Source organism: Excalfactoria chinensis, chromosome 14 (genome assembly GCF_039878825.1).
Source record: "Excalfactoria chinensis isolate bCotChi1 chromosome 14, bCotChi1.hap2, whole genome shotgun sequence".
Classification (NCBI taxonomy): Eukaryota; Metazoa; Chordata; class Aves; order Galliformes; family Phasianidae; genus Excalfactoria; species Excalfactoria chinensis.
In genome coordinates, this window is record NC_092838.1 from 5,959,076 (window position 1) to 5,972,105 (window position 13,030).

The 13,030-nt window shown below is 45.4% G+C and overlaps 1 protein-coding gene across 1 annotated transcript in view; it reads left to right on the plus strand.

The window, feature by feature from the left end:
• Positions 1 to 10,851: 10,851 nt before the first annotated feature.
• Positions 10,852 to 13,030, plus strand: part of CYTH3 (cytohesin 3) — a 42,090-nt gene continuing 39,911 nt past the window's right edge. Inside the window, exon 1 of the mRNA XM_072349009.1 lies at positions 10,852 to 11,148. Within this exon, the coding sequence (XP_072205110.1) occupies positions 11,121 to 11,148 (28 nt within the window). The 5' untranslated portion in view covers positions 10,852 to 11,120. The remainder of the gene's footprint in view (positions 11,149 to 13,030) is intronic.

A 13,030-nucleotide genomic window follows, 5' to 3' on the forward strand; every position in this document is an offset into this window, starting at 1 on the left:
CTGTCCTCCTTTAGTACCCTTGTAAAGTGAAATTAATTCTCTTCTGCATTTCAAAATCTCAGTGGTCTCGGTCTCTTCGGGATTGGTCACACAAGAGTCAGATCAAGTAAGCAGTTACTTCTTTGTTAATGGCGAAATCAAATTGAAAACTACAACGTTAAATAAGAATAATGGCCTAAGGGATTTCTGTGAAGAACATTTGCCTTGATGTGACTCTGGATCCTTCTGTGATCTCAGTCTGCTTTGAACATCTTCCTGCTCTATGGAAGATCCACAGAGTTGGAATGTGATGCCCCAAAATGGTTAAAAATCAGTCATCTACCAGTAGCAGCGTTCTTTGGTCTTCTGGCTGTAGTCAGTTTCACCCATCAAATGCACAGATAGCTGAGTGTAGTCAGTTTTCGTTTCCAAAAGTTGGTATATCATTGTGCAGTGCCTGATTCATTGGTGGATGAGTGTTCTGGGAACCTTCTTGGGAATGGGTTGTGCTCCCGCTGCTGCCTGACACCGTAACTGCTGACCCCGTCATACGTCCTGCAAACTGTGATGCTACCCGTGCATAACAATTTCAGTCTATCGTTTTTGGCCTCATGTTTTCAGTGTGGGAGATAGAGAAGGTTGGTGCAAACCATTTTTATGTGTGTTCCAGAGAAAAAAAACGTTTACAACTTTGTATCTGTTTCAGAAATCTAACACTTCATAACTTCTGAGTTTCCACAGTAAGCTTGAAATTTGTTGTCCTACTGCAATGAGTGCAGGCATTTGGTTATTAGCGTGCTGTCTAAGCTTCCAGAAGCTGGTTGTGATGCTGCTGACTTACACCACAGGAGGGAGTTGAACATCTTTCCAATATTTGCAGCTATGGCATTTGTTTTGATCTCAGTACAGTGCATTTCAGTTTATAAATACGCTGAATGTGACTGGTCTTATGGATTGTCACCGCAAGTAGTTGGATGTACAAAATTAATACACGGCGGTATTATGGTATAATACACTGTAAATGTTTACATTTTATCTCTGAGTACCGATTGTGGGTTTTATCGAGCTATTTAAAAACAGAAATAAATGTCTTATTACAAAAAGAAAAAAGGATCTTTTGTCTGTACTCAACAAAAGAACCAACTGTGCTGCTGCTCGTCCCCGTGTTGCAGTCTGTGTATCGTATAGATGTACGCGTAACTCAAACCTTCCTGTTTCCAGCTACATAGAGGGTATTTTTGTTTTGTTTTACAGACATAATTTGAGAGATGTGTGCTCATCATTTGGCAGATGTATTAAAATCCTTTGGGGGAACACAGGTGTGTTTGTGCTTGGCTTTGGATGTCTGCTAGCTGAGCTCTGGCTTAATTATACCCAGTGCTTTTTACACTTCTTCTCTTTGTTGTGCCTTAATGAACCGATCAGATTGAATTTAATTCCAAAGTATTTCCTGAGTAAGCCAGCCTAGTCTTGCACCACCGTTTAATTTTGGAAGAGGAAAGAAAAACGTCCTAAATGGGTAGAAAATGTCATTTTCTTTCTTTATAAGAACGTTTTTGAAAAGTCCATGGAGCACTTTGCCTTCCATTTAAAAGAATAGAGAATGTGTAGGGGTCTTGTTAACAAGTACTACTGCACGCTTGTAAAAGCACACAGTAAATATCATGAGCCTTAGGAAGTGCTGTCTGTTTGCTTTCAATGCCCAAAACCTCCTTTATTTTCTTTATCCTCACAGTTCAAAGGAAGTTATAAAAACGTTTCAGAATTCTTTGCAGTATTGTGCATTGTTAGAAGTGCCCCTGAGGGCACAGAACCAAAGCCAACACGAAAGTCCAATGCTCCTCTCTTGCTCACTGAAGAAAAGGCCAGCAGCAATGACAAAGCAGGATGTTTCTAATACATTTTTTAGGTTGGGTGGAGCTGGAGCCTGGAGCCCTTAATCACTTAAGCTTGAAGTTATTCACAAATGACCCTTCAGAGTTCAGTGTTCCTGTCTGGCCTCTTGCAATAAGGCATATTTTTTACAGCAGAGATTCCTAAATAGCTTTTCAGATTTAAGCCTTGCATTCCAAGTGCTGCACGCTGACTGCAAGCATGCAGGACTGATTCCAGAGTTAGAAATAATCAGCACGTTTCCAGTTTCTGGCCTTTGCTCCCGTTCTCCGGTATAAAAGTACTGAAGTACCAATCTGAGATGAAGGAGAGCACCTTTCTAAGTGCTTGCTTGTACACCTCCTGCTATCTGTCATTTTAGGTCAGGTTGCATCTCCTGTTGGCTGTGTCTCTCAGTGAGAACATCTGTACAGACTGCAGCATGTTTGTTGGTCCTCCGCTTCCATTTCAGGTAAGTGTTCCCTACCATCTGTTGCTTAACATACCACCTGTCTGGTCTGCGTTGTCACTGTGATTTCCAGAGCTCTTCTTCACTTTCCCTTCTGGTTTAAAATAATTCGTTTCCAGTTGATAACATAATTTCTATTTAGTTAAGTGTCAGTTGAGCAGCTCTCTGTGCTACTTGCTCAACTTACAGACAGCTCTGAAGTATTTTCATGAGATACCCACAAGGCCTCGTAGCTGCTCCTGAATGGACTATTCAGCAGCCTTTCTCACACAGGAAGTGTGTTTTTCTGAGGGTCGCTATTGAAACAGCATTGTCCAGAGCTTCAACTGTACTTTGTGTGTTGTTATCACTACTATAGTTACCACAAAAGAATGCATTTATCAGTTAAAACACATCTGGTAAACTTTTGTTACTCATCTGTGCTTGCCAAATCCAGCAGCTGATCTGCCTGGGAAGGAACTGCATTTCTACCTCCCAGCAGACGCTCCAGCCATGACAGTCAATGAGATTTGTAAGAGGACTCCCGTAACACACAGAAACACTTTTGCACTTGGAGTTGTTCTTTCTGCTATCTTTGCAGTCCTATGTACACTTTGTGACAATGCAAACTAAAGGATGAAGTAGTCCATTAAACACACGAGGAAAGCAAGGAGGTGGGCTTTTTGGTTGTTTGTTTTGCATTTTGGTAAGTGTTATTGCTAAGAAACAAAATCTGATAACTGGATTTATCTGTTTAAGTAACTTAAGTTGGTTTAGTAGGACGAATCACAGCTTCAATCCCATAATCCAATCACACAGGATCAGTACCCATGTCTAGCCTTGTTGACCTAATCAGAGCTCCGTAAGCATGGGGAACTCCCTATATGTACCGAACTATAAGGTCAGGACTTGTGTTCTATGGGGATGTCCTCAAACATAAGCTAGATGAACAGGCCGGGCCTACTAACAGCAGCATCAATGTGTACCTTCCCTGCTGCTCAAACAGAGACCATACAGTGTTCCTGAATTACTTTCAAATCACTGTATTTTCCAAACACTGTGCTCCTAGCAAATAAACACAACTAAAATCAGCATGTTACTTTGAAAATGTCAGCATTCATTAGCTGAGAACTGCATTGAATTCAGAACGCTGTGCGTGGCCATGTCTCCGTCCAAAACAAGGCTGAAAACAAGGCAGGACGTCCGTGCTGGCTTTGCAGGCTCATGTAAGAGTCTTTATCTCATTATACAACCGAGATGCCTCTAATTCTGTGATCTAGAGATAAAAGACTTTTTGTTAGCATAAAATATGACACTGTAGTTTTCTTGTCTGCATGTATATTACAATACATGTTTTCATATATCCATGCATGAATAGTTTTGCTTTTCTAGTTCAAGCATAGATTCCTGCTTGAGCTCATAAGTGCTCTTCATAAGAGATAAAATGTCCAGTAGCAACAAATGGGAACACGTTCCTAAATGCTACATCAAGCACGATGAAAACATACTTTTTTTTTCATGTTGCCTTGCTGTGGGATTACTGTGGATCTTTGAAATCCCACTGTGATCAAGTTACTGCGTTACTCGTTCCTATTGCCTATGGTCAACGTTAATTGTAAGTTTAGATTTCTGAGAAGGTTTTACCTGCGTTTATCCACCATTACTTGCAGTTTCACCATCTCATAAAACCAATTTTGTCACGTTTCTAATAATTTCAAGACAGCACTTTATTAACTTTAGTTGAGGAGTACAAAGAATTTATCTTCTTTTAACTCGTATTGATAAATCTCAGCTTTACTAAAGCAGAATGGAATATAAGATTTGTAAGAAAGATTTGTACAACTTATGCAGAAACTTGAGGCCACTTAGGGAATAAACACAGCACCCAGGGAAAGACCTGCAAACTTCTGTTCCTCACAGAGTACACCTGAAATTCCATAGGAGCAGTTAGTACAGCGCAGATTGAGATACAAGAAATGCCCCCAAATACTTTATGGCATGATTTAACGTATGCAAGAGATAATACCTCTTCTCAACAGATTACAGATGGCTTTTGCTGAGAGACCTGATTTGAGGATACAGACCGTACCCAGGTAACAGTCTATCTGTCTTGTAAATCTGACAAAGATGTTGAGAAAATGATCTGTTTGCAGTTGTCTGCTGGCTCGTTTTTCAGGTTTGGTGTCCTCCCTGCTTGCTGAGCTCTGGAAAAACTTTACAGATGGGAACAGAGAGAACAGGCACCATTTTGTAAGTCATGAGAACTTCGCTGGGCTCATTATCCATCAGCTACAGAAATGGCTTCTCTTCTAGCAGGAGGATCAGAAGGCCTTGCCAAGCCACAGAGAATAAATCCGTGCGGAAGAACAAGCATTTATTCCCAGTAGGTACAAGAACTGATTCTTGGGCTTTCGCTGCGTTTTCAGCAGGTTTCAAAAACATTTATGTGAGAAGCTTTCAAGTCTGTGCGTCCTTTTATCTCCTACAGCTCTGGATCTTTTCTCCACAAACATATCAGGAAACGGAGAAGATATTCTGCATGAAAAAAAACAGTCTTTATCCAGTTTGGAGGTGTTTAGCAGCACACGCTCTGCTGGAGTAGCTCTGTGGATGAAGATGGCGTAGCAGGTATTTAAACGTGGGAATCATCTTTCTAATAAACATTCTTCATTAGCTCTGACTGTAACAAAAAACTCTCCTTGTAAAGCGTGGCAGTGTGCCAGCCCCAGCTCTTAGTGGGGAATTCTGCTATACAAAGCAAGTTTTGATATCTGAGGCCACTTCCCGTCGCTATTTTATCATCTCCCTGCTTTTGTCTGCTTTCAATAACCGCCTTTCTATTTTCACATCTTTTATATACATGTATATACAGATCCTTTCCAATGTATTAAAACTGACAGCTCCGTGTTAGTAAGGATAAGAACGACAGATTGCTGACTTCAGTTTCATCGCACTAATGTACTACAGGGTTATTTTTACTTTACACTATTAAAAGAACGAAACATATTGGTATTAGAAGTATTTCCTGGCTTTGGGAGTGGGATGGGGAGGCAGAGGTTGATGTTTCATAATAAGGCTTTAAAACTAAAATAATCTCTGAGCATAGCGCCACAGATTGACACGTGGAGGCTGAGTTGTCACAGTGCAAGTGCACTGCTTTAAAGGACCTCAATTTGAGCAGATTAAAATTTAAAATCTGAAAATAAATCAGGGCAAAGGCCAGCCGTCTGTGCTCTCGATATCCAAAGTGGCTGCATGTTTCTGCCTGGAAACAGCAGGAAGGAGAAGCAGCACTGAGACCAGAGATCCCCGCAGACACAGCGGGACCAAAAGGAACTGGAGGGAAAGGCTGACTGAATTAGAGCCGGTCAGGGCAGTAGGATGAGACTGGAGGAAAAGAAATTAAAGATGCAATGCAGCAAACAGAGAAAAGCTTTTGGCACTGCAAGAAAGGGAAGCTGTCCCTGACATCACCGGCCATTTTGACAGGCTGTCGTGAAATCCTTTTTCCCTACAAAAAAAATCTGTTAGCTGCAAATCATCATGTGCTCATCTTTTTAGGAAGCCCTTTTTGTCGTCCTTTAGCCCTGTTGTTCTTTTATGGATACGGTACCACACTACAAATAATGGGCGCAGTTCTATCAGGCTTAAATTATGACTTTGTTTCTTAAGAACGATTATTTTAAACTGTGCTGAGATCACAGAAATTTTCTGGTCCCAGAGGTATAAAGCAGCAAATTCATCCTCCATGTAACTGCATGAGATAAACTGCGTTACAGCAGGAATTATTTTGACCTGTCTCTTCCATTTTATTGGACAAGTTCTTTACTTCAGCGCTCGCCAAGTTTTAACTTTGACTTTCCCTCACTTAACATTTTCTTGTATTTAGAGACAGATTTTTTCTTTAAGGCTATAAAGAGATACGCAGCTAAAGAAGCACAACGATGGTGAAGATCTGCTCTTTAAATTGGAATTACACTTTCATTGGTAAGAAAATATTCAAGCATTTCTGTATTGATATAGAAGAATAAAGGATTATTCTTATATCTACAATGATATGCAAGAAATAAAGCAGCAGGTATGGCCATGAGAAGAAAATGATTTAAGCAATGCTTTTCTGCTTCAGGCTCTGTGTATCCTTTTCTAACTATAGCAGCTGGGATAAATAGAGCCCTTTGTTGGTTACAGACAGTGAAAGTTTAAAATATTACACACAGCCTTTGAGCAAGGGATCACCACCCTCTGCACGTAGACTCAACAAGAGCTATGTATTTAAAAATACCATAGTGGGGAGCTCACCCTCACCAGCAGGCTGCTGCCATTGCAGGATACAGGAAACAGCATTTCTGGACGGCCACAAGGCACAGGATTCTTAGAAATTCAACCCAGCCAGTTTTTTAGAAACACAACAAAACGAGGAGTAAGGAGTGGTTTGACCCCCATGATTTTACATCTCAGTTGGCATCATTTATCTTTCTGCTGCCGCTATAAAGCCAGGATAAAGCCTGGTGTAAACGCTGTCACTCAGCGCTGGCTGTTCTTGACTGGAACGCAATTATGAGCTTGCGTTTGTTCTGGATCGATTTAGCACTGCTGTACAGATCATGTATTGACAAGCACAGTCTGCCTGCAGACACAGTTTCAGAAGGGCTGTGTGAGGGATCAGAAAGAAGAATTGATGGAGAGATGGTTCAGAATAAAGTCAGGAATATAGAGGGATGTCGCCACTGACAGAATAGTTATCCACCACGCTGCCTTCCTTATTCCTGCACCATCTGCGTGTCACAGTCTACCAAAGTTGCAATTGTGCCAATGAGCAATTACTTTAGAGAGCTCTCTTGTTTACAGCATGGCTTTGCAGTTATGTGAACAGCTGAGAGGACACTGAAAGTCACAATCATGAGCCGACAGTTCCTACTCCTGGCTGAATTGATGGTCACACGTTTACTAAGCCCAGATTTGTGCACGGCTGCCAGCAGACAGATCTGAGCCAGCTCACGTGGAGATACGCAATTGCATTTCAGACAGCAGCTCAGCGGTGAATCAAGAGCACCTGGTCCGACCCCTCTGACCCTGCGTGTCGGGAGTGAGCCCAGCTTGTCGCTTTGGCTGCCATGCATACTGAGGGATGCCAGCCTGATGCACCATGGAGCTGTTTAAGGAGGCTTCTCCAGGCAGGGAATAAGGAGCCGTGTGGGCCTCTGTTACCAACATTACACAAGAAATCCCTCAGCTGCTGCCATATGCCTACAGCTAGAGCAGGTCTCATGTACAGCTCACAGTTGGGTTACAGCTCCCAAAGCAAGATTAATTAGGACTTTCAAGATCCCAGGCCTGTGTGAGATGCTGACATGCAGCCTGATGCTGCGGTGCCAGTCACTTTATTTCTGTTTTGCAAAAAAAAAACCAAACACCCAACCAGAGTGATATTTCTTATGCCTCATAATACAATTTTACTTGTATGTAGTTTCCTATTGCTGCCCATGTAATGAACAGCACCGTGGCCACTGCTTTTGTTTAGAGAGGAAAAGTTCACAAAATCTATCACCACAAACTGGAATTTTATATCACTGTGAAACATTTTGGTAATGGAAATGGGAAATGTATCAAGGTCAGATTAACCTTATTTCTCTCTACAGGTAAATGCCAGGTTAATAATGAGGATCTTTTTCAGTACTTCCATTCACTGATAAAAAGCAATCCAGAATGAAAGGGAGTTCTTTCTTGCTGAGGAAAGGATGTGAGAACCAACAGGGCTTTTTGACACCCACATTCTTCAATTATTAGAAGTATATATACATATATATATATGTATATAGAGAGAGGGGGGTGGGTGGGAAGTGATTTTCATTCACTATGGCTTGCAAGCTGGTTTAAATTGCAATCCATAGAAGTGACTCAAGATTTAATGAGCTCCTTAAACCACTAAAATATGATGTAAGGCACTCAGTTGTCTTCCCCGATCTTCTGTGTTACAATGAGTGTCGTAACAGATGTGCTCCTGACCCTTGAAAACGAAACGTGACATGATAAATTACCTCTTAGTGCAACCTTAATCAAGACAGACACTAAGCTATCTGAAAGAGAAAAACAAAGAGTATCACCTAAAAATCTGGCATATAACCACATTTCTCATAAGGGAATCAACCCTGCCAGCAATCGGTTTTGAAGAACGTCCCATTTCCTCCTGAAGATAATTTAAACAGACCAACTATTGGACTCCTCTTTGCACAAATGACAGACTAGGAACTTCTTCCAGCACAAAAGGCGAGACTTGCGGACACAGAACTGGCGAAACACACCTCCTGTACAAACAGCTGGGCTACAAAAAGGACAGCAAACAAGAAAATAACAGACCGAGCCGACTGACGGTCTAACACAGAGAGATACAATTCCTGCGTGTTTCAAAACGGAAAAGCCATCAAAGTTCCAGAAAACAAAGTAGATGTGAGAGAATGATTCACAACAGGAGCCGGTCTGATAAAAACTCAGACCTTTAAACATGTACCTCACCTAAGGATTAAACATCTTTGCTTGGTAAGAACCCTGCATGCAGAACTACTCTGTATGCCTGGAACACGGGTAGGATCGGGCTCATGCAGAAATAGGTGTCTTTACAGAATACACAACGTGCAGGGAAAAAATAAGTTTTGAGGACTGTGTGCCATCACTGCAGAGAGCCACGAGGAGACACTGCAGTGTCAGTGCTCTTCTGCATGTTGTCAGGTTAAGCCATCTGACCATAACAGGACTGAAAGGAACGGGCTTTCCTCAAGATACATTTCAAACCACAGCATGGAAAGCTACGTCAGCAGTGCAAAGTATTGAAAATGTGACTGCTTGCTGAAATTAAGTTATAATGAAGAAATGTTATTCATCACAAGTCTGTCTGATTGCAGTGCGGCATTTATATTAAATACCCCGCCTGACCACTTACAATTAGGACAGTCTTTTTTCCTTGCTTGCCTCACAAATTGTTTTTGTCTTTGCCATTCATTTATTTTATTCCAAAGCCCAGCCTTGTTTCCTCTGAAGCCAGCAGGAATTCTGCCACCGACCTGGTGGGAGGAAGGCTGACCTCCACTCTTTTCTGCTATAAGTGACTGGGCTTCTGCTTTGCAGTAGATTTTTTTCTTGTATCCAAAGTTATATAGAAATACTGAACAAGAAATGGCACTGCTAAATGAAAGCGAGAAGATGGAGTGTATCTTATGTGACTGCATGAAAAACCACAGATTTAATGAAAACATTCCGTGATGAAACAAAACACCAGGATTCTCCTCATGAACCAGATTCCCCTCTGATGGAAATTAACAGTTTGCTCAGCGGGCAGTAAATATTCGGAGCCCACTGTCAGCTCATCTGCATTCAAGCTGATTCTGAAGTCTTCTTTAATTGCACTTTACCTAGTCCAAGAACCCTTCTCTTACCCAAGCTGTGCTGTTTTATGTAATCACCTCCTTTTCATACGGTGATTAAAGCCACAGGAAAGCGTAGGAGCATTTTAGGGGTTGTGATGCTGATGATTTCTCGTCGAGGACACCTGATCACCACAGCAGCTGTCAGAACCAACGTTCTGCTCTCAGCACAGCAGTGCCAGGAGGTGAGCGCAGCAGACAGCCCCCAGTGCACACACTGCGCCATGCCAGCCTGCGACAGGAAAATGAAAACCCCGATCCCTTCCTGTTGGCTGACCCCTTCCTCCCCACGTTTCCTTTCTGAATAAAATTTTAACACTAAAGGTTTTAAAAAATAATGCGGGGTGGTTCCTGGGAAGGAAGGAAGAGCGGCTGGTGCCAGAACTCCGCTGCTTACCTTTTGGCTTTGGCTGCGGCGGGGTCACACCGCCCATCTGAGCAAGGACTTACTAAATCCCACAAGAATTTCCAGTCCCATGACCGTACGCAGGCCAATTCTCCTCCTTACCAATTCAGGCATTGCACATTAATGCAAAATCCTGCGTTGTGTGCGAGGAGCTCCCATTTACACACAGCACTTCATAGCCACTGGGAACGGCACCCAGCAGCTCTCCAGCACCCGACCCAAGAACCGGGGGCAAGAAAGGCTGCAAAGAAAACACAAACGCGGCGAGCCCGAGGCTCCTTTTTGGACACTCAGAACCACAGAATGTTCTGAGTTCGAAGGGACCCGTGAGAACCATCGAGTCCGACTCCTGGCTGCGCACAGCAACACCCAACTCAGACTGCACGTCGACTTCCACCCACTTCGTCCCTCACAACGTGGCACCAGCCCGGCTCTGTTCCCTCACCCTCCGGTCACCCCCGGCTCTCTTTTCACTGCTGGACACCTCCGCAGTCCCAGACGCTCTATGGACGTACCTGCGGCTCCCCCAGCCGCCCCCCCCCGCCCCTCCCAGCGCCGCGCTCCGACAGCTGCGGGCGGGCCGGGCTCCTCCACAAGGAACTCATGAGGGAACAAGGAACTCATGAGGGGCGCTGAGCGCTGCCAGGCCGCGCCGCGCGCACCAACGAGCAGCCACGGCCGGAAGCTCCGCGCAGCTCGAGGCACGGCCGCCCCCTGAGGGAGGAGACGGCACGGCGCGCACCGGCGACCTCGCGGCGGCGGCGGCACGAATCCGGCCGGGCCCTGCCTCCCCCCGCCCCTCCGCGGGTCACATGAGAGGGGCGGGCGGCTGGGCCGAGGCGGCAGCTGCTGCTCGGGCTGAGGCGGCGCTGGGTGAGGAGAGCGCGGCGGCGGCGGCGGCGGCGGCGGCGAAGGAGGAAGAGAGCAGCGGGAGGAGCGAGTCCGGGGCCTCCCCGAGCCGCGGTCGTCGCGGAGCGCTGTGCTGTGCGGCCCCAACATGGACGAAGAGGGCGGCGGAGGTGGCGGTGAGTGGCGGAGGGCCGCGGTCCCGCACCTGGCCGCTGTGCCGGGGCAGCGCTCGCTCGCGGCCGGCGTGTCCGGACCGGGGCTGTGGAGCGCGGCTGAGGCCGGAACGTGCACCGCGGCGCCGCGCCCTTCTTTCTCTTTTCTTTCTGCGCTCCGTGCCTCGTCCTGCCCGGCTCCTCCCGAGCTCGGGGGCAGCGCCGGTGTCAGCGGCCACGATGGGGCTCCTCGGCCGGGAGCTCGCGGGGTGGTTGGGAGGGCGGCGGGGCCCCGTTCGTCGGCGCGGTGACAACCCCGTGTTGGCTCCGCTCCCGCCCGGAGACATCGCGACGCTCCCCGGGCGCAGCTGTGCGTCCGCTGGGAGGAGGGAGAGAAAAGTGTGTGTCTGGTGTTTGTGCGAGCGGTGAAAAGAATAATTATGTTCTGCGAGGGCTTCTGTGTGTGTGTGTGTGTGTATGTGTGTCATCCTAATGGAGGCTCGGTGATAATCCCGGAGTGGTTCATCCAGTTTAAACAAGGCGAACCGTTCCTAAAGGCAGCGATGCTAATGTTCCCAAACAGCACTTTTAGCAGATCAGGGTTTGCATCTTAGGGGAGCTTTTAATCTTTAATCTTTTGGAGGCTTCAGACTGTCCCGGCTGCGAGGACGGCGGCTTTGCAGTCCGTTTTCATCGTCTCGTTTCCAATGTGCTTTGTGCGGAAAGCTCCCTTCCCTCTGGAGGATCCATCCCCTCCGCTGTGTGGCCGGCGCTGCCGGGGGGCTCTGTGTGCTCAGTGCCCCGCAGCGGGGATGGCTCCGAAACGTCACACGCGCTGTGTTTGAGGGTATCGCTTGTTTCTAAATAGGTAAAATAATGGCTAAGGCTCCATGATTAATAGTTACTTGGTGATTGCTAATTTTAAGTGTAATTGCCCAGAACTCGGAAATCAGGTGGGTGTGGTGTTTGTTTTGACAACTTGGGAGAGAAAAAGGCTATGATGAATCAGAGGAATAACTCTTGAAGGAGCGTGGCCATTTCTCAGCTCTCGCCTGGCTCGTCCGCGTTAGGCTTAACTCTTTAGCAAGGAAAACGAAGAACCAAACAAGCCAGTCCTTCTTTAAAATTTGTCATTGGAAGCAACTGAACACTGGAACCGTTCAGAAGATTCACTGAACTTGACATGTGTTATTTTCAGTGTTGTGGGCTTGTATCTGTAGGAGAGGGAGAAGGAGGTGCTTGCTGTTGGCACTGGCCCTGTGTGTCGTGTTGTAGTTCTGATGTGCCAGGCTGACTGGAAGGTGGACCTCTTGCTGAATCAGTCTGCTGTCAAGTGTGAGTGTTTCAAAGCTGGATTTTCTCAGGAAGAAAAGCACCCAGATAGAAGCTTACAGACAGCGGTCCATCCTGCAGGCGGTTCTGGGGAGGAAGAAGTCAGATTTAATATAGAATGAGTTTTAATTTTGTACCATGCTAATAAACGTGTGACTTTCTTCTAATATCCCTCCCTATTGGGCTTAATAATAAAACAATTGTAGGCTAATAAGATGTTCATTTTTTCCTGCCTGTATTTGATGGTTGACGTTACCCTCTTGTGAGCATTGAACTCTTTTCCTGACTCGAGATCCTATCTGACTGTTTCTTATGGAGCGCAGTCAGTTTGGAACGCCAGAATTAATTAGATCATTTCCAGCTAATGCATTGTTGTTTTGAATTAAGTCTTCCCCCCCCTCCCCTTCTTTTTGCACAATGGAAAGCATGTGGGAAGTGTTGATTTGACAGCCAATTTCAGAGCGCCTTGGTGCTACCGAGCTGTGAGGCTCAGGGACTGCCAGGGGTGCTCAGCAGGGCTGGAACCTTCATAGGACATCTGCAATGCTCCAGAAATTCTCATGCTGAAGTGGCA